Genomic DNA, 27,128 nt, shown 5'->3' with positions numbered 1-27,128 from the left:
GTGCAGATCTGCGGAACATGTAAAAAAAATAAAAATCTGACCAATGAAAGTGACCATTTTACTGGTAAAATCCCAGTGTTAGTGAAGTGCATACACTGGTTGGCTGTGTGGTATCTCCTCTCTACAGTACAGTGTGATACTACATGTCCTGTACTGCTGTGTGTGTGTCTGGTATCTCCTCTCTAAAGTACAGTGTGATACTACATGTCCTGTACTGCTGTGTGTGTCTGGTATCTCCTCTCTACAGTACAGTGTGATACTACATGTCCTGTACTGCTGTTTGTGTCTGGTATCTCCTCTCTACAGTACAGTGTGATACTACATGTCCTGTACTGCTGTTTGTGTCTGGTATCTCCTCTCTACAGTACAGTGTGATACTACATGTCCTGTACTGCTGTTTGTGTCTGGTATCTCCTCTCTACAGTACAGTGTGATACTACATGTCCTGTACTGCTGTGTGTGTCTGGTATCTCCTCTCTACAGTACAGTGTGATACTACATGTCCTGTACTGCTGTGTGTCTAGTAGCGCCTCTCTACAGTACAGTGTGATACTACATGTCCTGTACTGCTGTGTGTGTCTAGTATCTCCTCTCTACAGTATAGTGTGATACTACATGTCCTGTACTGCTGTGTGTGTGTCTGGTATCGCCTCTCTACAGTACAGTGTGATACTACATGTCCTGTACTGCTGTGTGTGTCTAGTATCTCCTCTCTACAGTACAGTGTGATACTACATGTCCTGTACTGCTGTGTGTGTCTAGTATCTCCTCTCTACAGTATAGTGTGATACTACATGTCCTGTACTGCTGTTTGTGTGTCTGGTATCGCCTCTCTACAGTACAGTGTGATACTACATGTCCTGTACTGCTTTGTGTGTCTAGTAGCTCCTCTCTACAGTGCAGTGTGATACTACATGTCCTGTACTGCTGTGTGTGTCTAATATCTCCTCTCTACAGTATAGTATGATACTACATGTCCTGTACTCCTGTGTTTCTAGTATCTCCTCTCTACAATACAGTGAGATACTACATGTCCTGTACTGCTGTGTGTGTCTAGTATCTATATTTATATTTATCTAGTATTTATATTTCTGGGACCCTGCGTGATCTGTACAGGACCTGAAACGCTCCAGTCCTCTACATAGAAAGAAATTTAGTCTCTTGTAGTCCTTTCTGACTATTATATGTAAGGACTTGCTGTATCCATATAAATTAGCTTCTTATTTTCCTTTTAAATTTTTTTTTTTACTTATTTTGGGGGATTTATAACCAATTACAAGTTTTCCATAGAGTTTTGGTCTCAACATACGATGGCTTCAATATACAATGGTCGTCCTGGAACCAATTAATATTGTATGTTGAAGGGCCACTCTATTTGCAAATACATTTATTTAGCAACAGTAGAAAATGAGTGGCATATCAAGAGAAGGAGACACATTTGCTAAATAGAAGTATTCAACTTGATGGGCCGTACACGTTTAGCTATATTATTTAAGATTGGAATACTCCTTTTAAATAAATAAAAATACACTGTACATTGTAGCATATAGCAGTTTTGATGTACAACATTATAGCTATAGAGATAACATTAGGGGGCCGTGAGGAAAATGTCACTGATCTCATGATATTTGCTGTCTTTTTTTTTTCAAAATGCACAGTGTGAAAACCTTTCTATAAGAGCAGAACGTTAACAATAGCGCCATCTATGGGTTTATACTGAGAATGAGCTAGCAAGAATAGATTTAGATTTAGAAACATGGAACATTGTCAGCAGAAAAAGACCACCTGGTCCATCTAGTCTTTCCATTCTTATTATCTTAGGCAGGTTTACATTCAGTTATTGTAGATTTACCTACCACATCTGCTGGAAGTTTGTTCCAACTTCCAAGTATCAACTACTATTTCAGTAAAGTAATATTTTCTCATGTTGCTTCTGATCTTTACCTCAACTAACCTCTCACTGTGTCCTCTTGTTCTTGAGTTCAGTTTTTCCAAAAACACCTCCCTCCTGAACCTTATTTAGTTTAACATACTTAAAGGTTCGATCATGTTTGAAGGGCCCTTACTCCTGTCAGTTTGGGTTCGATCATGTTTGAAGGGCCCTTACTCCTGTCAGTTTGTGTCTTCTGAATTGTTATCATAATTTTATTTTTCCCCCCTTTTTAACAGGAGTTTCTTTAAAGCCTTCTCACTCATTGGGGAAACTCAGGAAAGGGAGAGAGTATTAATCCACTTCTCCAACAGATACTTTCAATGCAATCCAAATACCATATTTTCTCCAGGTATGTATTGGTGTATCCCCTTTATACTTTATATAGTCAGGGATGGGGCCTGATATTTCCTGCCATTATAAAATGACAAATGATAGTAAATGAAAATAGCAGCACACCTTAGGTACTGGTGATATAAGTTAAATTAAAGGGGTACTCTGGGCAAAAACAAAAACTACAGTGCAAGAGGGGGTAGGGGGGACATAATAAAGGATGTTTACTTACCGGTCAACAGGCTCCTAGATCCCTGCCGGATATCATTTTCTCCTGGCTTCCTGCTATGTCACTGTGTGATAAAGTATCTGCTCAGACAATCGGTGACTGCAGCAGTGTCCCGTCCCAGTTACTGACTGGCTAAGCATCCATCAGCTGGGTCAAGGAGATGCCAGTGGGGGTCCACAAGCAGGGACGCAAAGCTGCCGGGGCACGGGGAGTATATATTCCTTTTTTTTATTTTATTTTTCCTTTTAAAAGTATACATTCTTTATTTTTTTTTTCTTCAAATTAACTGGTACCAGCAAGTTATATAGATTTGTAAATTACTTTTATTTTAAAATCTTCAGTCTTCTAGTACCTCTGTCCATGTCAGGAACCATCCAGAGCAGTAGCAAATTCCCATAGAAAACCTCTCCTGCTCTGGACAGTTCCTGTCATGAACAGAGGTGGCAGCAGAGAGCGCTGTGTCAGACTGGAAAGAATACACCACTTCCTGCAGGACATACAGAAGCTGATAAGTATTTAAAGGCTTGAGATTTTCAAATAGAAGTAAATTACAAATCTGTATAACTTTCTGGTCCCTGTTTTTTTTTTTTTTCTTTAAGTTCGCCCCACCCCCTGCCCACACTGTAGGTTTTCATTTTTTTTCCCCCAGAGTACCCCTAATTGGATTTATCTATAGTATATAAATACGCTTCAATGCCACATGGTGGAAAATCTAAAAACCTACAAAGGAAATAGTAAATATGAATGGGGCTTTCCAAATTTTTGTTGATTATTAGTGTATCCTAATTGAAAGGGGAACTGTCAGCAGGTTACACTGATCTAAAGCTCCCCTTTATGCATGGGGCACTGAGAATAAAGGTATGTTTGTCCATCCTCAGTACTGTTCTACCGCCCCTGGTCGGCCCGCCCCTTCAATGGTCATCAATCGGTCCTTCCCCAGTGCTCTTAGCGGCTTACAGGCAGAGGATTTCAGAATGAACAGCACAGGAAAGGCACTGAGGATGAAGATAAGAGACATACCTTCCTCCTCATCACCCTGCGCACAAAAGGGAGCTATTGGCAGGATAGATTCGATCTAACCTGCCGAAAGTTCCCCTTTAAGGTTGTGTTGCTGGCTATTAAATTTACCAGGTTATATACAAATAGCCTATATCTACAGTAACGTGTATATTTGTTTTGTAGATGGCATCCACTGTCTTACCTGTGCAATCATGCTTCTTAATACAGATCTACATGGACATGTAAGTATTTGCATGATCAGCACATGACGATGCATTAAACATGAGGCTGTGACTTCCCGGTGCACATGTACTGCTAGCCGCCTATTAGCTGTTACAGAATATCTGGCAGGAAACTCTCACTGGACCCGTGTGATACCTGATGCATAGGACAGCAGACATGTAAATTTATGCAGCACACAAATCGTTAGGAAATTGTGCGCTTTAAGGCGTTCTCCATTCTTGACAAGTTTGATTGAGACGTAATGCAACTTCTTCTCTGATAGAACACATACATATTTATGTAGGATATACAGTGGATGTAAAAAGTCCACAAAATTGTCAGTTTCTTTTGCATAGATTTGTTATATCCATTGTGTGATGTGCTGTCAAGATCCGGTGAATTAGCATTACACATATGTACTTACCCATGTCCAGGCTTAGTGGTCAGACGAAATAGAATGAAAAGAATCATTGCAAAACATGGTAAATGGACAATAAATTCACATTCATGTCTTTAGACATTGTATATTTTATGGCCCTGAGCTAGTTCCTGAACGTTCAGTATAAGGGTAGGTTATTTCTTTTTTACCCCAGTTGAGGTACATGGCTATATCTTCATGCATACCTCAAATTATTTTAAAGGGGTATTCCTGGGAATTTATTTTTATTTTAAATCAACTGCTGTCAGAAAGTTATACAGATTTGTAATTAACTTCTATTTAAAAATCCCAAATCTTCCAGTACTTATCAGCTGCTGTATGTCCTGCAGGAAGTGGTGTATTCTTTCCAGTCTGACATAATGCTCTCTGCTGCCACCTCTGTCCGTGACAGGAACGGCCCAGAGCAGTAGCAAATCCCCATAGAAAACCTCTCCTGCTCTGGACAGTTCCTTTCACGGACAGAGGTGGCAGCAGAGAGCTCGGTGTCAGACTGGAAAGAATACACCAATTTCCGCTGGACATATAGCAGCTAAGTACTGGAAGACTGGAGATTTTTACATAGAAGTGAATTACAAATCTGTAGAAGTTTCTGACACCAGTTGATCTGAAAGAAAAAAAATATATACCAGAGTACACTAGTTAATATACAGCAGTTTATTGACTTGAGATATTTACATAGAAGTCATTTACAAACCTTTCTGAATACATTTCTCTGGAGTACCCCTTTAAGCTTCTATTCTTTCTCCTTTTTGCATCATTAGTACATAGAATACAAGATAAATCAACTAATTTGGTATCTTACTTTTTTCTTTACCCTCGTGGTTGTCTTTTTGGACTTCCTGTGTTACTTATAATCTCTAGGTGGTAAGTTGAATATTTTAATATTTTGTATGTATGTTCTCCATACATTTAATACGTCACACAAGTGGTAATTTCATATAGTTACATGTAATATATGTATAATACCATGTATAGTATATAAGTCTAAGGGAATGTATATAGACAGCCTTATGTCCTATAGCATCCACATACTGACTCTAAAGACTTAACAAGCGATCTTAGGAGATTCTCCTTGTTCTGTTCAGACTTATATACTATTTATATACTATCATATTAGGGGCTCACTGTTCAAACGGTGTTCTTATGGCTTCTAAATGAGTCTCTATGCATTGATATTTGACAGATCAATCACTCAAAGTAAATACTAGAAACAATGATAATTTTATTATTATTAATAATAATAATTAATATTTTTTATTATTAATCACGATAAGAGAAGTTAAATAACAGGCAAAAAAAAGTTTAATACTAATATTATTTTATTTATTTATTGGCTTTTTTTCCCCCTAATCAGAAATCCATACCATGTCCTGGGTAGGTCAGGATGAGTACAGCCCTGCTTTCACCAACAGGCCATTAGTCCCTACATTAAACTACATGTAGGAAAGGCAAGTCAGGACAGATACTGACAGACAAAATACACAGAACACAATAAAGAGTGACCAGGCTAGCAAGGGTCAAAACCTAGATAGCAGCACAGTATGAAATTAGAATCCAACAAAGCAGTCAAAAGAAGCAACCAGAACAGTATGTTAGGACCAAAATAAGAGGTCAGAGATGAGGTCAGAGAACAAGGCAAAGGATCAGGGTTCCAGGAGAGCAGAGTACAAGATAACATCACTGGCACCATAGAGCAGACACAAAGGATTTAAAGAGGTACTCCAGTGAAAATGTTTTCTTTTCAAATCAGCTAGTGTGAGAAAGTTATACAGATTTGTAATTTAATTCTATTTAAACATATCCAGTCCGTATCAGCTGCTGTATGTCCTGCAGGAAGTGGTGTTTTCTTTCTGCAGCCACCTCTGTCCATGACAGGAAGTGTTCAGAGTAGTAGCAAATCACCATAGAAAACTTCTTCTGCTCTGCACAGTTCCTGACATGGAGAGAGGTGACAGCAGGGAGCACTGTGTCAGACAGGAAAGAATACATCATGTCCTGCAGGACACACAGCAGCTGATAAGTACTAGAAGAATGGAGATACCCCTTTAAGGCAAGTTTCCAGTTACAATATGCTTTTGTTTTGTAGGAGGAAACTGGTGAGAAAACATACAAACTTAAGGGGTTATCCAGCGCTACAAAAACATGGCCACTTTCTTCCAGAGACAGCTCCTCTCTTGTCTCCAGTTTGGCGGGGTTTTGTTACTCAGTTCCATTGAAGTGAATGGAGCTTAGTTGCAAACCACACCCGAACTGGAGACAAGAGTCGTGTTGTCTCTGAAAGAAAGTGGCCATGTTTTTGTAGCACTGGATAACCCCTTTAAGTTTGATACTTCCCCAAAAGTTTTAGTCCCATAACCTGTTTCCTACTCAAACAACCTGGTTCCTAAACAAAAAGTCTACGTAAGAAAAAACCCATCTTCATCAGATTCCTCCATGTAATACGTCCATTTGTTATGCTGTGTGTGTCATATGTCACCCAGTCTAATCCTGTTATGTCTGTGACCATACATTGTGTTTGATAGAACTATCTCTGCTACTTTAGGCTGGGTTCACACTACGTATATTTCAGTCAGTATTGTGGTCCTCATATTGCATATGGCGGCCATCCACTCAATTTCAACATTGTGTTAACAGATCCTTTCTGTGTTTTTAATCCACTCCTGGTTTTGGTTGCAATATGAGGACCACAATACTGACTTAAATATACGTAGTGTGAACCCAGCCTTAGGCTATGTTCACACTACGTAAGTTTCCGGCCGTAGCGCGTTCCGCGAATAAGCGGCCGGAGACTTGCGTAGTTTGCGTGTAATGGAAAGTATAAGAAGTACGGCGGCACAGTTGACACTACGTAAGAACTTACGCCCGGATCGTACGCGGCGGCGTAAAAAATGAACCAGACCATTGTTTGCGGACGAAAATGCCGTAACTTACGTTCCGTAGCGTAACATGCGGTCCCGTACGTAGTGGTGATTTCTTCATTTTTGCAGCTTTTTGTGCCGATCCGAAAGGTTCTGTGGGGTGTCCGGGGCTAGGCGAAGATTTCCAAGTAAAAGACCGCTGTCAGATCTCTAAGTAGGGCTCTCGGGAAGCTTAAGTAGACTTCGGGCGTAAGTTCGCGGTCCGTACGTAGCCGGCCGCAAGTAGCGTAAATCTCCGGCCGGAGTTTACCGCGTATATGTCTGGCCGCGAAAATATGCGGCCGGACATATACGCAGTGTGAACATAGCCTTAATGTGTAAATAGCACTCCAGCATCCATGACAGAGAATGGAGATGTAGTATGTGTAATATGCTGCATCCTGTCTCTTTCCCTGGTGTACACAGTAATTACAGACTCGGGCAGCTTGGTTTTCCCCAAAGGAAAAGTTGTCAGCAGTTTTTCCCATCTCGATTAATGGTACTGGCAGCCCTATGGGGGAGTGTTGCACCCCCTACACAGATAGCGTCCCTTAGCTACTAGAACATTGTTTTTGTGTTTAGATATTATAAGCACATTTAGAACAACAGCAAATATATATATTTTTTTGCATTTTGTGCCAGAGGCATATGAGATGCACCATTAATGCTATACATCATGTTTTGTTTCCAGGGATTACGTCTTGTTAGATATGCCAGCTCATAGCAGCTGTCATTTTTAGGCCAATTTAGTTGGTATCCACATGGGAGAGAAGCATCTGGGAGGCCGCTTATTAATCCCAATGTGCAGATGACTGGAGGAAGGTGCAAGGTGGTAACCTGCTGTCAGAGAAGGGACTTAAGCCACTCTTATCTGGCCTAATGTTCAATATTCATGAAGGCTGGAAGAGCTGTGGAGCTTACTTTACAACCTCTTCCATGTACAACTTTAGCAGTGGATATACTCAGAAGCCTTGTCATGGATCCCCAGTAATAAGGATTTTTATCCTAAGCAGGTTCTACATTTCTGTTATATGAATATATAGGAAGAAAGGATATGCAAAATAGCTCTCACACCTCTTGAGCAAACAGATGTCCCTTCAAGTCAAGTCTCGCTCAATTAAGGAGCCTTAGAAAAAATCTCTTTAAAAGGAAAGATTTCTTATCTGCAGAGAGCTGTTTCGGGGTGTTTGCCTCTCATCAGTGCAGAGCAGGGTGTTGGCTGCCTAGTGGGAGGTCTGTTGACATGGGTTAAAGGGGTAGTGACTCTTCTTAATGGTGCGTTTACACAGAAAGATTTATCTGATAGATCTTTGAAGCCAAAGCCAGGAACAGACTAAAAACAGACAACAGGTCATTAAGGAAAGACTGGGATGTATCCTCTTTTCATATCCATTCCTGGCTTTGTCCTAAAAAATCTGTCAGATAAATCTCTCTGTGTAAACGCACCATAAGGAGAGCTTGTCTCCTGTCATATCATAGTTGACCACTTGAGGGCAGCAGTGTTCCATAATACAGTATTTAAAAAAAAAAAAGGCTCTAGAAACCTGCTCTCTTTTTAACGGTATTCGTAAAATGAGTTTATGCTTTTTTTCGTTGACACTTGGCTCATAAACATAGTACCTAAGAATGTGCTCCTAAACTATATACATCCACAGAAGAGTAAGGGCTGGCTATAGAATATATTTATATTATAGTGTGTACCTGGGCTGGCGCTGCTTTTCTGTACTAAAGGACAGATGGTTATAGATTTTTATTTGTGTTTTGATTGGATTATAGAAGGATCAGACACCATGATACCTACATTTATTATCAGTGTTAGTATTTGCGGTGGCTGGTGAGCGTGCTTTGTTATAATTTAGTTTAGGCCGCTGAATGCACATCAATTACATTAGGTAGAGAGAATGCAGGTTATCAATTATAGTAGATAGAGAACTGCAGGTTATCTATTAATCTTATAATATCCTTAATTGCCTGCCCTTTAAAAGTCAATCCTGTTTATCAAGAAAAGGTAGAAATAAAACGGCTACCATATATTATAAAACGTTATTTTATTTGTGACATTATAGGGGAATTGTAATAACTGTCTGCTTGCACCACTGCCTACAGAAACCATGTATGCAGAGATTTGTGTTCCCATATGCGTGCCTGCTGGTACACAGCGATTTCTCATTCTTTCCATTTAGAGGGGTACTTCAGCTAAAAATCAGCTAGTGCCAGAAAGTTATAAAGATTTATAATTTACTACTATTAAAAAAAAAAATCTCAAGTACTTCCAGTACTTAACGGCTACTGTATGTCCTGCAGGAAGTTGTGTATTCTTTCCAGTCTGCTCTCTGCTGCTACCCCTATCCGTGATGAAAACTGTCCAGAGCAGTTGCAAATCCCCATAGAAAACCTCTACTGCTCTGGACAGTTCCTGACATGGACAGAGGTGGCAACAGAGAGCACTGTGTCATACTGAAAGGAATATACCACTTCCTTCGGACATACAGCTGCTGATAAATACTGGAAGACTTGAAGTTTTTAAATAGAACAAAAATTACAAATGTATCTAACTTTCTGACACCTGTTGACTTGATATGAACATTTTTTTGCCGGAGTACCCCTTTAATGGAAGCAAAACCAGAGATGGACCGTTTGCCACTAGTGCACACTTACATAGACTTTTAGTTGTCTGGGCAATCATAACACAGCACCTATACTCAACAGATATGCCATGTCATAGCACCGGTGAAAGTTGCACTGTACTATTTAGGGGAATAATATACAGGGAACTATTATAGATGACATGTGGAGACAGAAGAGGTTATTGATGCATTGGGTTTGCAAAGTTTTAAGGAAAATACTTTCAATATAGCAGATATAAAACTGATTTTAGTAAAGAAGCTTACATCACTGTACTGGTTTTTTCTTATTTATGCATCTGATCACTTGCTGGTTTCCTCTCTAAGCTGTGACCCTGCTGTTACCATACAACAGTGCATGTGAAGTGAAAACCAACTGCCAATACTAATGGGACAGATCATGTGACTGTGATTAAACTGAGCATTAGGCTGCATTTACACGTTCCATGTTCTGCACGGAACACGGACGTCGAATGCCTGTAACGGACTTCTCCCCCCGCCCGGGCAGCAACTGTTTTAAGATGCTGGGATCGGGGGAACTGTACAGATATGTGTCGCGCTGTTATGACAGTGCCGCGCGGCTGATTCGTTACAGCACGGCGTATATCTGTACAGTTCCCCTGCTCCCAGCATCTTATCACAGATGCTGCCCGGGCGTGGGTGGAAGTCTGTTACAGGCATTCCACGTCCGTGTTCTGTGTGGAACACGGAACGTGTGAATGCAGCCTAAGTGACCCAAGATAGCGCATTCTTGATGGGCAATAAAAAAGGGCAACAGGTCATGAAACAAAGCAGCTGCAGGGGGATTACTGAGTCTATATATCTCAAATGATACATTTTAGGAAATGCTAATATATTAAAAATATGTGACCTAATGCATTAGTATAGACCGAGTTTATGTTTGGCAAATGCCCCTTACTGATTTAGTTTGCCTAAGATATGAATTACAGGCCCCTTTCGGTGCGGTGATTCACACTATCCCCGCAATCTGGCCGTAGCACGGACGGTGTCCTACGGATTGGACCTCGGGACTTACCGCATCATTAAATATGATGTTGGGAGCTGCAATACTGTTTAAAGATTTGCGCTAGTGTACTGACACCGCCACGTGGTTGTGTCAGTACACTAGCACAAACTTCTTAAGCCGCTTTGAAGCTCCCGACATCATAATTAATCCTGATGCACAAAGTTCCGAGGTCCACACCATGTTACAGACAGAATGTGGAAGTTGTATAAATGCCCCCTTACAGGTGGAAACTTTTGTAGCATGAGGGATTAGAAGGAGCATCCAGTGATCGCTCTATCCAGTTTTACAGATGATAAGTAGTAGAAGTAGAAGAACTTGACAGCAGGTGATTTGAAAATACATTTCCCCCCCGGAGTTCCCCTTTAACAATGATTTCAGACTCCTGGGATAACGCATATACTAACACTATTCATGCAAAGTTCCTCCTTTCATATTAGTGGTAGAAAATAAATGAAAATTGCCTTGGCATTAACTTTTTATATTCCACTGTAACATTATAGAACAACCACTAATAATTCTGATTTATTCTGACAAATAGTTATTTTACGCATCATCGCATCTGCAGGAGAAGGATGTATGTGTAACACGGTGACCTTTAAACTTGCGCAGATTATTTTACTCCTCTCCTTCCCCCGATATTCACTGGACACCTTCTCCTTTCACCCATCACATGAGTCTCTTCTCTTAATTATTAATGCCCACTCTTCTGCCTCCACATTGCACTTGACCTTAGGTCATACACTTCTAATTCACACGCTTGTACTCCTGTGTCGTCGTTACATCTATCTCTTGTTTCAGGTGTAGACGTCGGTTTGCGTGTAGTTTGTATTATATCTTATATCATGTATTTTTGATATAGTGTTGTATAGTCCTTCTCCTTTATATTTTAATATATCTTCATTATAGGAAGTTAGATCTGGAGGAACCTTGATATATTGATATGTAGTTGGGTAATATTGTGTCTTTTAGGGATGTAAAATAATCATTGCACAGTAATAAAGAACGTGATCTGTCCGCAACCAATGAAGCGTCAATTAAGTGACCTTAGTTCATCCAGCGTCTCAGTGTTTCTTAGCTACAAGAAAATTCACATTTTTTCAATAAGACTCGGCTGCTATCCAACAGGTTTAATTATAGGCATCTTGAGAACACCAGTCATGCAGCAATAACAAAACAAATCATCAAGATGCCTTCTAAGACAACCTGGCCGCCTTGTTGTGAGAAAAAATAATTAGTGACTACCTGGGGGAAAAAAAATGGCACACTAGATGCTTTAAGAAGTGGATGAGGCAGCAACCCCTCTTGGCCTTTACAAAAAAAAAAAAAAAAAAAGAGAATATTATGGGGGAGATTTATCAAACAAGGTGTAAAGTGAAACTGGCTCAGTTGCCCCTAGCAACCAATCAGATTCCACCTTTCATTTTCCAAACAGTCTGTGAGGAATGAAAGGTGGAATCTGATTGGTTGCTAGGGGCAACTGAGCCAGTTTCACTTTACACCATGTTTGATAAATCTCCCCCATAAAGTCTAAAATTCTAGATAGTTCCACAAATGATCAATACATTAGCATTTAGTTCAGTTAGCATTGGCATATGTGATACTCTAGTATGTAGGAACTGTGTTATTGTTATTCTTGGGCCACTGCATGCCCTTGGTATGACCTTGATAATCTTTTAAGGGTAGCTTCACCCATACCGTAATAACTGAACACAGCATCAAATCTGCTGAAGATCTGCTGCGCATGCTGTACGTGTGAACACACTCTAAAGAGAAATAAATATATATATATATATATATATATATATAACATTTTTTCCATTAACTGTTGTCAAAAAGTTTTATATAGATTTGTAAATTAGTTCTATTTAAAAATGTCAAGTCTTCCAGTACTTATCAGCTGCTGTATGTCCCTGCAGGAAGAGGTGTATTCTTTACAGAATATGGCACAGTGCTTTCTGCTGCCACCTCTGTCCATGACAGGAACTGTCCAAAGCAGGAGAGGTTTTATGTGAGGATTTGCTACTGCTCTGGACAATTTCTGTCACTGGCAGAAGTGGCAGCAGAGAGCACTGTTTCAGACTGGAAAAAATACACCACTTACTGCAGGGCATACAGCAGCTGATTAGTACTGGAAATTTTGATATTTTTAAATAGAAGTAAGTTACAAATCTGTGTAACTTTCTTACACCAGTTGGTTTGAAAATAAGTCACTGGAGTACCCCTTTAAATAAAGCAAAGGGATGCTGGGACTTTACAAATCTATATAACTTTATAACAAATATATATAACTTTTTGGTACCATGTGATAAAAAAAAGAAAAGAAATGGCCAGCGTTCCCCTTTAATAAAGTACACTAGAAATCAGGAACAGCTTTCAATGCAAATCTTATTGTTGAAATTGTGATTAAAGTGGTATTCCACTCAGAGAAAATATATGGTAAACCCGTCCTCCCCTCCTGGAGACCTAACAATTTATTCAGTACTTGTCATTACCTTTTTAGTCTCCTTCCTCCAGTTCTAAGCTGCTGCTATGCGCAGAAAACTCTGAGTGAGCTGTTCATTCCGTCTCCCTCTCTTCTCCCTCCCTTCTTAGATGGTTTGTGTAAACAGCTTCCTGGCCGGCTGTCTCTGCAGTTTGTTATGCTGTTATGCCAGGAGGGTTAATCACAGTAAGGTAAAGTTGTTGGTGACCTCAGATTATCACTCCTGGCATTACAGAGTACAGAGACAGCTGGCCAGGCACTTGTGAGTCGCCTCGGAAGGGAAGGGGCATGGGAGAGAACAGCTCACACATTGTTTTCTGTGTCTTCAGCACATAGCAGCAGATCAGAACTGGGGAAAGGAGACTGAAAAGGTTGTTCCATACATGTAATTAATTGCTAGTCTCCAGGAAGGGGGGGGAGGTCTCTATATATTTTCTTTGAGCGGAATACCCCATTAATTAAAATATTAAAGGGAACCTGTCACACTCAAAATTCCATCCAATCTGCAGGTATCATGTTCTATAGGAGGAGCTGTGTAGATTGACCTATGGTTTTTTGGGCAGTCCTACTCGGTGATTGACAGCTGTGTATGTAGGACCACCCACTTGACTACTTAGCCCAGAATGAGTAGAGATTTGTATGAATAAATGACAAGACAATAGAACTTTTCCTCAAAACTATATAGCAATCTTCTCGGCATCACCTGCTCCATAACATGATATCTATAGATTGGATTGCATTTTTAGGCCATGTTCACACATGGTATGAACAACGGCCGATGTCTCAGATGTTTATCTGGCCAATACCACAATATCGGCCTTGTGAACTTCACTGCATTTTAATTGGAATGCAGGCAAATTCGGGTGTGCCCGCACTCTAGTTAGCCATTGAGCACAATGTAATGTACAGCTGGGAGCCGTACTTTACATTGTGTGCACAGACCTATCAATTATTTTGTGTGGCCGCAGAGAACAACGGCCGTAGTGTATGCAGAGTGTATACAATACGGCCGCTCCATATCCACCAGTGTGATTTCACACTGTCGATTAAACAGTGGTCGTTGTTTATTGTAAAACGGGTTCCCCATAAATGTTTGTTCAGCTGACAGCGGTCCTCTTTCCTGCTTATTCTCAGGCACTTCTTCTATTTTAGCTGCATGTGCATGTGTTCTAGGAGAGGGGAGAAAGTCACTGCCGGGCACTTCTTGTAGCAGCATATCTACCCAAGAACAAAGCTATCATGAAATCTAACATGCCCCTCTGTTCTCTCCCTATATCTATTGGGGAGAGTCAAGAGACACCATTCACATTAGTTGGTCTGGAAATCTGAACAAAATCGGTCAGTTTGGCTAACTTCACCCATTGCAAAACCTACAGTTCCGGACATGCCTGGACAGCCAAATCTTTGACCTATAAGATTCAGTAGTCTGAGATTTACCTTCTCTGACTATGGACACTGTTGCTTTCCTGCAGTCTCATCATAAACCGTTCCAAGCGGATCTTTTAAAATGTTTGTGTTCTGCAACATTATCCGAACGCTCAGTATTTTACTCCCTGCCGCCCTAGAGAGTCCTGGAAAACATGGAAACAGCCATAGCCCTAGGGCGGTGTCCAACTTCTGTAACCACAGGGAGTCAAATGCAGAGTGTTCTGATAATGTTGATGAACATGAACATTTTGAGAGATCTGCTCAACAATAATCATAGATGTGCTGTAATGTTAAGAAATAAAATATCCCAGTATCCAATGCTCTAGAGCAGTCATGTCAAACTCTTGTCTGAGGGCCAAATCTGGCCCGTGGTGCCATTATTTTTTGCCCGCCAGGCAACTCAGAGTTTGAATTACAACTGGCCCACCATGGCTACTATATAAGAGACTATGGGGAAGGGTTGGCTACTATGAGACTACTGGGGAGAGCTGGCTACTATATAAGAGACTATGGGGGAGGGCTGGCTAATATATGAGACTATGGGTGGGAGGGATGGCTACTATATGAGACAACAGGGGACGGCTGGCTAGTATAAAAAAGACTATGGGCAGGGCTGGCTACTATATAAGAGACTATGGGGGGGCTGGCTACTATATAAGAGACTATTAGAGGACTGGCCCTATATAAGAGACTATTGGGGAGGGCTGGCTACTATTAGACTACAGGGGAGGGCTGGCTACTATATAAGAGACTATTAGAGGACTGGCCACTATATAAGAGACTATTGGGGAGGGCTGGCTACTATGAGACTACAGGGGAGGGCTGGCTACTATAAAAGAGACTACTGGGGAGGGCTTGCTACTATATGGGACACTTGAGGGGCTGCCTACTATTAAGGCACTATTGGGAAGGCTGGCTAATATGTGGTGCAATATTGGGGGGTTGGCTATTACATGGGTTTGGTTTTAATCATATCATAGCAATTTATCATGTCATTTATCATAGTGCACAGCGCTGGGAGACTCACACCACTGACAGTGCCAGGAACACCGCACGCTACTCTGACAGTGCCAGGAATGCCGCATTCACGCTTCAATAATTATCATGGTTGGCCCGCGACTTTGTCCAATTTTTAAATTTTGTCCCACTGTTTTTGAGTTTGACACCCCTGCTCTAGAGGATGACTGCTATCAGAGTGTCCCTTAGTTGTTGATAAGACATCACGTATTGTCACAAGTTAAAATTCTGTTAAGTTTGTTTCCAGATATGAATGATTGTTCCAGATATGTATCTGCAATGCTGGACATTGCTTGTCCCATACATTAGCTGATTAAAACCCCAATAGTAATAATGAGAAGCCCTGATTGCCATCGTTCAGCAGTTTTAGTCCCAATGGTTAACAATCAGGTCACTTTATTTGTGTGTGAGTAGTTTTACCAAAGTCACATTCCCTTGTCAGCGCGCTGCACCACTGGTTAACCTGGTCCTTCTGTGTATTCCCAGGGGTTACAGCAGACAGAGCAATGTCAATAAAGGAATTGCCTCGGAATGAGTTTGTAGTGATAAGGCAGCCCCTTTCATTTATGGCCCGCTTTCAGTACCAGCTTTATTTTTTTATTTTTTTTTTAGTATTGATGTTTTAAAAAGTAGGACCTTCCCTGCTCTCCAGGATATCCCCTTCAAGACTAGTGTACTCGTACACCGTTCTTATATAAAACCGCGCCCCATTTACAGACAGATTTACTAAGAGCCTCTGGATCAAGTTTAGATTTGTGCCCTGATCTACACTTGTTTCCAGGCGTAAATCATAATAAACCAAGCCCCCTCCACACCAGGCGGGCATACAGAAAATGATCAAATATTTTCTGTAGCATACTCAGGGTCCCATATTGATAAATATGGCTGTATCCATGTATTCCTGGCAGCCCTAGGGTGGTATCTGACTTGTCAAGATGCCGGTATGCAAAGCAAAAGTCCGTGGAGCCTCGGTTGCGAGTCTCAAAACACGGTGGAGCACCACACCTACCTGATATATAGCCCCTTAAGTCCCACTCTGTTGCGAGTATTGGAACATAAATTGGGACACAACAGGGTGGCCCTTTTTTTGTCAAAGTCTAACTCAAGGTGTGAGTATTGCGACACGACAAGGGCTTATCAAGGCAGGTATCCATCCACAGACAGCCATTTCGGGATATATGCCCCTCGTCAGTGTGGAGCAGGATTTTGGCTAGTTGGCGCAATGACAACTCAACCAACAAAACACAGTAATCACTGAACTCAAGGAGATCAGTGAAAAAAAAAATATCCAGATTTACTAAGAGCCTCTGGATCAGGTGTAGATTTGTGCCCTGATCTACACTTGTTTCCAGGCCTAAATCATGATAAACCAAGCCTCCTCCACACCAGGCGGGCGTACACCACAGAAAATGATAAAATCTTTTCCATGGCATACTCCAGGGGCCCATATTGATAAATATGGCTGTATCCATGTTTTCCTGGCAGCCCTAGGGCTGCATCTGACTTCTCCAGATGCCGGAAGTCATAATGCCGAGCATTCAAGTTTGAAGAAGTTGCCGGAAGAAGAAGAATCCAGACAGCTTCCTCAAGTTCGCTCAACTCATTATATAAAAGTAACACCTGTCCATAATTCGAATTTTAGAATGATGGTGGATTCTATTCACTGTGTACACAGAAACACTTTATTAGATCAAAGGGAAACGATCAGCAGGTAAGGCGAATCCAACCTGCCGATAGCTTCTTATTGCTCACAGAGTGCTGAGGATGAAGTTCAGTCTCTTACCTTCATCCTTGGCACTGTTCTTTCCATGCTATTTGTAGTTTAATTCTGCATCTAGTAAGGCTGTTTGGAGAACTGGGAGTGGAGCTACTGCCCCTAGAGCACCGATCCAGCCCGCCCCTGGTCATTAGAAGGGGCGGGGCAGACTGTAGCTCCACCCCCAGTGTTTCAAACAGCCTTATTAAACTACACACTGCACGTAAGCGGCGCCGAGTATAAAAGTAACCTGCTGATGTTTCCCTTTAAAAAGAACAATAGAACTTCTTTCCAGTCACTTTTTTGTCCTCAGTTTACAGTGTGTGAACCCAGCCTTAGCCTTTAATTTTCTTTAATTGAAGAAATGGAAAGCACAATTGAACAAAATTAATATGAAATGAGTGTATAGAATAGAAAAATGGCTTGTGTATTTATTTTTTATTTTTTATATTCTAAATAAATGAACTATTGTTTAGTTAATATTGTAAATGATTAGTTTTTAACAAGGCCCATAAATCCTATGTAGAGGACGGAACCCAGCCTTGCCTTGCATTTTATCCATTACTATAAATAAGGATAATAGCTATGTGAATTACTATTGACTAAATTCATGAAGGAAACGTGAGCCGCTCTTCATAGTAGGGGATGTTCTTGCGGAGTATCCGATGCATCTTACATAAGCTAGCTGTTTTACAATGTTACCAGATATCTCTTAGAACAAGTCTGTTATAAGTTTCAGGACAGTGTTACAGTAATAATTGTGTCCTCTCCAGGTAATGACTTGGATCATGAATATTCATTTGCCGTGTCAGTCCTACTGCTATGGAGCCGGCTATTAACCCTTAGCATAGCATGCAGCACCCTGGGGTCCCATATCACATTGATACCTCAAGCAAAGTGCTTTCTTAGGCTCCATGGCTCATACAGGATGCAGAATTGCCTTATTTCATCACTCTTGATGAATGGTCCTTCCTGACAGATATGTTTTACCAAGCATAGCATTTTGGCACATGTCATAGAACTGATGTGCATCAAATGATTTATTACAGGCCATGGTTTGATTAGTCAAGGCCGGGTCATCTGTCTTGTTGAGTGGTAAACGACCATCTTGAAGATAGGTGTGACTGTAATTTATAGTAATGCCACGGCACTGAGACGTCTCCAAGGAGGGAGAGAACGCTAGGTTTTAATATTCACTAGCATGGACTATAGTGACCACGTTTATTCAGTAATGTGCTATGTCTTCCAGTTCAGAATACTATACTATCCACCTCTGTTCTCATAAAAAGTAACCCAATCCTATGCGAATCCTCTTCGTACATATCCTTTAACTACAATTATATTGTTAACACTATAGAAACTCTCAGAACTGTCCAGATGTACTTTTAGGCAATCCACCTCTAGTATCCAGTCTGTAGCTTTAATTCAGTCTCATAGAAAATTCCTGATTCTAATTAACACAGGTACAAGGAAATATATCATTGTAATGCTTGACCTTCCATTTTGCAGAATATTGGAAAGAAGATGAGCTGTCAGGAATTCATTGCCAATCTTCAAGGGGTGAATGAAGGGGCAGATTTCCCACGGGTGCTTCTCAAGGTCAGTCATATCCTATTGGAGAATTTCACATTTTAGCAATGTGATGGCTACTTATGATGTCACCTGCCATTCTATCCTCATTATGTGTGACATATATATATATATATATATATATATATATATATATATATATACACACACTGTACGTGTGCTTGATTGTTTAGATTCATGCTAAATTCACCGTGATTGAAAAACTAGGGGTAATTTATACCTAGAGTTTGGGATTTGCACAAATATATCTGTTTTTTTTTTAAAGATTAATTGTACAATAATGTGCCACTTTTGAAATTAATGTGTGGCATTGCAGTTCAGTTCCATTTAAGTGAATAGAGCCAAATTGTAATACCAAACAGAAGCTGAAGGCAGGGTTGGCACTGTTTTTGGAAGAATGCAACTGTTTTTAAATCATAGCTATCCCCTTTAAAGGGGAACTCCGGTGAAAATATTTTTCTTTCAAATCAACAGATTTGAGAAAGTAATATAAATTTGTACTTTACTTCTTCTATTTAAATGTCTCAAGTCTTCCCATACTTATCAGCTGCTGTATGTCCTTCAGTCTGACACTGCTGTCTGCTTGTATCTCGTGACAGGAGCTGTTCAGAGCAGCAGCTAATCCCCATAGTAAACCTGTACTGCTTTGGACAGTTCCTATCTCGGACAGGGGTGGCAGCAGAGAGCACTGTGGCAGACTGAAAAAAATACAGCACTTCCTGCGGGACATACAGCAGCTGATAAGTACTGGAAGACTGGAGATTTTTAAATAGGAGTAAATTACTAATTTGTATAACTTTCTGACACTTGTTGATTTGAAAGAAAATGTTTTTTGCTGGACAACCCCTTTTAACTTGACTTTCTCTGCCTACATATAAAGGTGGTATAGTTTAAAAGCTATTAATAATTAAAGGGTAGTAGCTGGTTGTATTCTCATCGTGGGATCATACATGTATGTGTAATCTCAGATATGTGATGAGCTGCTAGATATCTTTTTCATACTGGATCCATCTATATGCTGCTGAGAAGCTTTTTTTTCTTGAATTTGTTTCCAAGTATATGGGTTTCTTCTTTTCAGTGATTATGTTGAGGTTCTTATTTCCTATAGCAGTCTGTCGATCTGATAACTTATGCTTGTGACGTCATGCAGTGATCATATCCGAAGTGTCCGCATTATTACTACATTTCAAAACCAGCAGAAGTGTTATAAAAGACAAACTGGGGATGTTAAAAGGGTGTTATGAAAAGGAAATGAATCTCTCCAATCATTTCATAACTTTTAATTAAGAAAAAAAGAAATCCTGTGCTATAAATATATTCTGGATTTCTTTGCTTAATAGCGTACCTGTTACAATTTTATTTTTTTATTTATTCTTTTAAGAAATCAACAGGGGTTGTGATCCCAATGCATTTTACTCTTTTTATTTTTCTTGGTTTTCAATGTTTAAATCAACGTTCTACATCCGGCCAAACTGTGGTCCATGCTCCCTGCCTGCTGATATTTTGTTTTGTTTGTCCCAGTCCTCTGTGCGCTCATTGTGCAGGTTGTAAATGAACTGAGGGCAATTAACTTAAAGTAACTCTGTACCCACAGTCAGACCCCCCCCCAAAAAATTAAAAAATAAAAAAATAGTCTGTTTCTTTTAATACAAAATCTGTCCCTGGGTCTGTTTGGCAGGTGATGCTGTTATTGTCCTAAAAACAACTTTTAAAATTACAGCCCTGTGTAAAATTGGCGTGGCCTAAAGTGTCTGTGCCCAAGGCTTACGACACCCCTTCGTCCCTCCTCCCCGCCCTCTTCACCATTAGGAACAGGGGCCTTAACGATCCAGCTCATGTGCAGTGTTCATACAGGTGATGAATAGGAGAAATTGTTCTAGGGGTATTCCTAATAATGAAGAGGGCGGGAAGGAAGGACAGAGAGGCGGTGCAATCCTAGGGCATGGGCACTCTAGGCCACGCCAATTTGACAAGAACAATAGAACAATAACTGCATCACCTACCAAATGGACCCCAGGACAGATCTTGTATTAAAAGCAGCTATGCAATGGTACAAGCAGTTTTGGGGGGTCAAATTATGGGTACAGAATCGCTTTAAACAGGCAGAGTTGATAATATAATTGGGAGACAATGCTCCTTGTTATGCAACAATTCAGTCAGTATAATGTCACTGTGTGGTTATAGGGGTTTTGGTGCTGTGTGACGGGAGAGCTGACCATACAATGTGAGCACCTCCAGGATTCTCTGCTACTGAATATGTGGACACATAGCAGTCTGTATGGCAAGTGCAAGGCAGGCCGGATTCACTAAGAGGCGGAGGGATTGAGGGCGGGGCCTAATTTAAGACCAGCATACGAGTACGCCTATCTTCATAAATGTAGGCCATAAAGTAGAGAAAATTAGAATATAATGATGAAAATCTTAAATTTAAATGAACATCTTATGACCATATATTCTTTCCCGACTCCAAATATGCTCTAATGTGTGGAACAGTGACCCATTGCTAGTAATCTAGTGGCCATTGGTAACTGTTGTACTGTTGTTGCTTCCAGAAAAGTTCCCTATTTTCCCTCTTTATAGGATCAGCTCACAACACGCGAGTTCTAGGTATAAGTCAGTAGTATTCCCTAATGTATAACAGCAGCCCCAATCAGGTTGTATACAAATCTTTATTTAGTAATTTTTTTGGTACATTCGCTTTAAACGCCAGGGTGTTACACTGAGAAGCAATGGGAGAAAGGGAGGGGATAAGGAGGGGTGGTAGGAAGGTGCCCCACCCTCAAGATCTTTGGAATAAGAAAGCAGGGGGAAATGATATACAGTTTAATTTATGCTAAATTTGCTGAGAAGACATAAGACAAATATTTATGAATATTATATGAGTAATTAAGATAGAAATAGGTAATTTAGGAAATTACTGGTTTTAAACAAAGGTTTTACAGTTATAATTCACAGCGATTTATACACTTTGTGTCATTTTAACATTGGTTTTGTGGCTATTTTTGTAGCTCCGCTTCCATACACTCTTACCGCTAGATTTATGAATACCAATTTATAGTTCTCATCAGCAGGCCAGACTTTATTATACAGTCATGGCAAGTAATATTTCTTTTCATGGCTGAAATGTACATCGCTCAGCTGTAACAAGCCTTAAATTGCATGTTACAAAGGCTGCTCTGTCTGCTAAATTAGCTTTCCTGCTCTGTACTGCTACATGTGACCACGTCCACTATATGCAGAGTCTAGTTTTTGCACAGTGTAGCAATTGACAGTCTGAGTTACTAGATCTGTCAAATCTTGTCTAGAAAAGTGAATGTGAAACCCATGCATAGACTTGCATTGGCAAACAGGAATGCAAAAGGGGTGTACGTTGTCTTTTATATGTTCTATAATTTTTTCTAGGGTGCCAAAACACGTTTATTAAAAGAAAAGAAAAAAAGTGCGCCTGCTGTACTTGTTTCCTATAACATTAGAGACTATTGAAAATGTATGCCAATGTGTGCACACTTGTCACGTATACAGTCAACATATGACAGAATAGTGGTTTGAACGAATCTTAACCTTGGCTTGTAAGCTATTACCTTGCGACCCTTTCTATAATCGCTTAAGTAGTGCTGCAGGGTAAGGAATGCGGCTATGAGAACAGTGAAGCCAGTTTTGGGATTTATGGGATTGAAACCTTGCCTGTGCCTATAACTGCATCACTTTAATGGGTAACTAGAAAGGTTGGGTCTCTAAAACTTCTGCTTTGCAAGAAACAAGCGCAAAAGTGTTTCTCTTCCCTGGAAGAAGTTAAAGGGGAACTCCAGTAAAGAAAGAGTTAATCTCCACCCATAATCTAAGATTGTGTGTATTAGGTTCCTATTACATGAATTGGGCTGTTTGCCTGCAGCACATCCTGACTCACACCCTGAAGCTGCTGAAAATCCTCACTGCCTGCTCCACTCTGTCTCAGAAGGGAGGGGGGAGGAGCAGAGACAGAGGTCACGTGATCTCTGTCTCTTCTGTTGCCAGGCAAGCTGTAGTATCTCACCTGTAATCATGCCCTTCACTGACATCACACAGTGACCACCTGGCCAAGGGCAGAAAAACAATATCCTTTCCTGAATAGTATAGGGAAAAGAGTACACCACTTCCTGCTGGACATACAGCAGCTGATAAATACTGGAAGATTTTTGGAAGATTTTTTAAAGTAAATTACAAGTCTATTTAACTGTAACCAGTTGATTTGAAAACTGTTTAGAGGATTAACCATGCTAAAACAAGTCACCTTATCTTGGTCAATACAGTTTACCGGCACTTCTGTGTTGTTCACATCATGTTAGCAGCCACCCTCAAATCACTACATTGGGAGGACTCCCAGTGTTCCTTATAACCAAAGGGTGCAACATTTTGCACTGTATAATAAGAGCAGACTAGGCTTGCCACAGTATGTAAACAACAAAAAATGTAATAGTAGTCAGCTAACCTCCACATGGCTATGGAAAGATCTCGTATAAGGAGGGTGCACAGGTCCGGCTTCGGCCAGTTGCCTATTTAATAGTAGAAATGATGAGATGATGATCCCAGCACTCCGGTATTTAAAAAAAAATAATTCTTTATTACATGTCAAAAAAGGGATAAAAGCTCATAACATGATTTGCGCAAAACGCGTAGGTTTTTCAGCCAATCTTGTTATGAGCTTTTATCCCTTTTTTGATGTGAAATATAGAATATTTTTAATTCCGGAGTGCTGGGACCATCACCTTATCATTTAGACTTTCCAGAGTAGGTACAGGCTGCTCGCATCCAACACTTTGGAAGTCCCCATACGGTGCGTTGGGGAAATTTATCAAACTGGTGTAAAGTGAAACTGGCTCAGTTGCCCCTAGCAACCAATCAGATTCCACCTTTCATTCCTCACAGACTCTTTTGAAAAATGAAAGGTGGAATCTGATTGGTTGCTAGGGGCAACTGAGCCAGTTTCACTTTACACCAGTTTGATAAATCTTCCCCCATGTGTCCATGTATAGACCATAACATGAATGGTAATTTCTCTCAATGCAATCCTAGGGCATTGTGGCTGAGGAAGCTCCAGTGATGTAAGGGTCTTACTTTTATAAGTGGACACTTGATACTGGAGCTTATTTTCTTCAACATAAAATCCATCAGTCCTCTATGTGAGCGCAGCCCTTTTATATCAGTCATGGTATGGGGAGGGAGTCACGGATATCAAAGGGAAGCTCTATTCATCCTCCATATACCAAAACTCTCCCCACCCCACAACGCAGGCAGATCATTCTGTCCCGTCTTCTCTGCAGACACATATATGTCAGATGGAGACCTGTAATAGATACAGTATTACAGCGTCATTTACACTTTACACTTTTGCTATGTTTAAAAAAAAATGTTTGCCTTAAATATGTACAGTTTATTACTGGCCTCAGCGGTATCCTGTCATAAATCGTCCGGGAAATGCACCAAAGGACAAATGGAAATGTTTAGCGTTTGTATATCGGATGATACACACTACCATTAAAGCTGGATTTACACTGCGTTTATCCCATATGTATAAAGACACTGTCAGAAGTAATAGCATTTTCCATAAATCTATGTTATCCATTATGCTGAATCATTGATTATATATTGCTAAGGTGTTCATTTATTATCCCTCTGTTTTGCTGTATGTCTTGTACTGCATATAGAATAAATATTTTTGTTACTGCAGAAAACGACCGTCTGTGCCAAGAATAATATCCTGCTGTCTGTCTTCTTATACATGCATATAAGGAGGGATCTGTTTAAAAAAAAAAAAAAAAAGAAGTAAAACCATATGTTGTCATAATGGAGCAGAACAATATACAATATTATTCTGGTATTCATTTTAGTCACAGTAAATCTGTCTTGTGGCCGGAGCAGGACCACTTCTATCTGTCTTTAACATTAAACTTGCACGTTAGATACATGAATTGTTACTCACTTGACCCAATATTATTATTGATGTACACCAAGAAATGATACTCTGATAAGTCTAGGTTCACACTGACATTATGACAACCCCCCCCCCCCCCCCCCCCCCCCGTCCGCCACAGTTCCGTGATTCTGTGTGATGTCACACTCCTTACGTACAGATCCTAGTGCAAGCCAAAAGATATCCTATGCATTTCAGTGTACATGGACACCTTCATCAGGGATAGGCAGTGTTGAAATTGAGTGGATGGCCATCATTCAATGGCAAATAATTGCTGTTATTTTAAAACAATGGCCGTTGGTTTAAAATAGCGGCCGTTATTTCCCATTAAATGACGGCCATCCACTCAATCCAACAGTGTGTGAACATAGCCTCTCTGGGTTTTCAATCCTCTCCTGGTTTGCGTTGCAAACTACTGAGCAAGAATACTGTTTGGGGATATAGACTTAGGGTCCTATTACACGAAGCGATTTTTTTTTTTTTTTTTTTAACGACTAAGGTTAAACGATCGCAAACGAGATTGTTTATCATTAACCTGAAATCGATCACCAAATTACACAAAACGATGGTCGTTAGTTACGTTCGTTATTGCGATCGTTATTGTGATCGTTACTATGATCGTTTATTCCTTCTGATCCCAGCAAAACAAGTAACAATTAGTGAAAAAATGCGGAACTTGAGCAAAATGGCCGAGATGAATTATTTCTGAGCCCAGTCATTGCATCTAAAATCCAAAGTGATTCCATTATAGACTACATTTATAGTCACATTAATGTTGTTTGCAAAATGAATCAAATCTGCGCTCAAAAGTTTTTCTTTCTGGAACTTCTTATGTAAAGCCAGACTTTTGGCTGACACAATCCATTATATATATCATGATTTCGAGGTGCTCTACTTTTCTGTACAGAATGTGACTTCATTTGTTTGTATAATAGGCCAGCAGATAAAGAATAGATATGTTCTCCACTCTGATCAGCAATGTCTTCAGGGCTTAGTTATTGTTGCGCTGTTCCAGCAGCCCCAGATACTCCAGATACATCAGATGATTTTTACTTGTGTCCTTAACATTAACCAGCAACCTTGAGGTTTTATGACCTGGCATTAATATTTAAATTGTTAAAATCCACATTATGTGACAGAGAACTCCCTGGGGATGTCCGACATGAGGTTGGAGCTGGGCATTACGCATGGAGTCAACAATTGCTTTGAATATTAATGTATTTTCCATCTATATGAAGATGGGGGGGCTCTTTCTTTACTGCATAGGCAGATTAGGTGTGTGACTAAATGCCCTATTACACGGAACGATTATCAGCCGCATTCGGCCGTTATGGCCAAACGTCCCGTGTAATAAAAGGCAACGATCAGCAGACATGAACGTTGTTGGCGGATTGTTGGCGTTGTTTGTCTTTTAACATGTTGAAAGACAAACGACTGTGATAGCAGCGATCTGCTGCCGTGGAATAGGAGCGGCGGCAGCAGACCGCTGACATCCCCTATAGGCTGCCGGGACAATCTAGCGATCCCCCGGGCGTGGCCGCGTCATCAGCCGCTCAGCCGCGATTGGCTGAGCACAGTTATGCTCAGCCAATCGCGGCTGAGCTTCGGATGACGCTGCAGAGGGCGGCCAGCACTCGGGAAGATCCGCTGGCCGCCCGAAGAAGACGTCACTGCTGAGGATCGGAGACCGTGGTCGGCACGTGACAGGTATGTATAGCGCACCACACTTCCGGGTACACGGGTGGGGGGTGGTGGGACACGGGGAAGGTGGCCATTCACAGACATAACATACATTACAAAGTTGTATAACTTTGTAATGTGTGTTATTCTGTGAATAATTTTTTATCGCCGGACAACCCCTTTAAGGGATATACAGCAGTTTTACATACATTAATAGTCATGTGGGTTTGTGAGTAAAGCTGTTGCTTACCTGCTAAATTGTGCAATACGCTGCAAGCAGTACTCCTCTACAAGTGCAGCTGAAAGCTTTGCTTTCAAGTGATTACTTATAATAAATATGCAAATCTATATATTCTCCTGTCCTCTGTTGCTTTCAGATAACTACCTGACATAGGATGGTATATATCTCTCCTTATATTGCCATATTTTACATTTGTGAATATCTTTTCTATAAAGTGATAAAGCAATCCCAGATATTCCCAGATCAGGCAGTATGAGCTGTAATCCACTTTACCAGAAAGCTAC

General features: G+C 40.5%; 1 protein-coding gene across 6 annotated transcripts in view; it reads left to right on the top strand.

The window, feature by feature from the left end:
- PSD3 (pleckstrin and Sec7 domain containing 3) overlaps nucleotides 1-27,128 on the top strand; it is a 286,235-nt gene that overhangs the window by 111,898 nt on the left and 147,209 nt on the right. For all 6 annotated transcript variants that reach the window (XM_069978141.1, XM_069978144.1, XM_069978142.1 and 3 more), the window contains 3 exons: nucleotides 2,170-2,282; nucleotides 3,675-3,733; nucleotides 18,893-18,982. In XM_069978141.1, the coding sequence (XP_069834242.1) occupies nucleotides 2,170-2,282; nucleotides 3,675-3,733; nucleotides 18,893-18,982 (262 nt within the window). The remainder of the gene's footprint in view (nucleotides 1-2,169; nucleotides 2,283-3,674; nucleotides 3,734-18,892; nucleotides 18,983-27,128) is intronic.

Source organism: Dendropsophus ebraccatus, chromosome 7 (assembly GCF_027789765.1).
Source record: "Dendropsophus ebraccatus isolate aDenEbr1 chromosome 7, aDenEbr1.pat, whole genome shotgun sequence".
Classification (NCBI taxonomy): Eukaryota; Metazoa; Chordata; class Amphibia; order Anura; family Hylidae; genus Dendropsophus; species Dendropsophus ebraccatus.
This window is presented reverse-complemented; position numbering and strand designations above follow the sequence as displayed.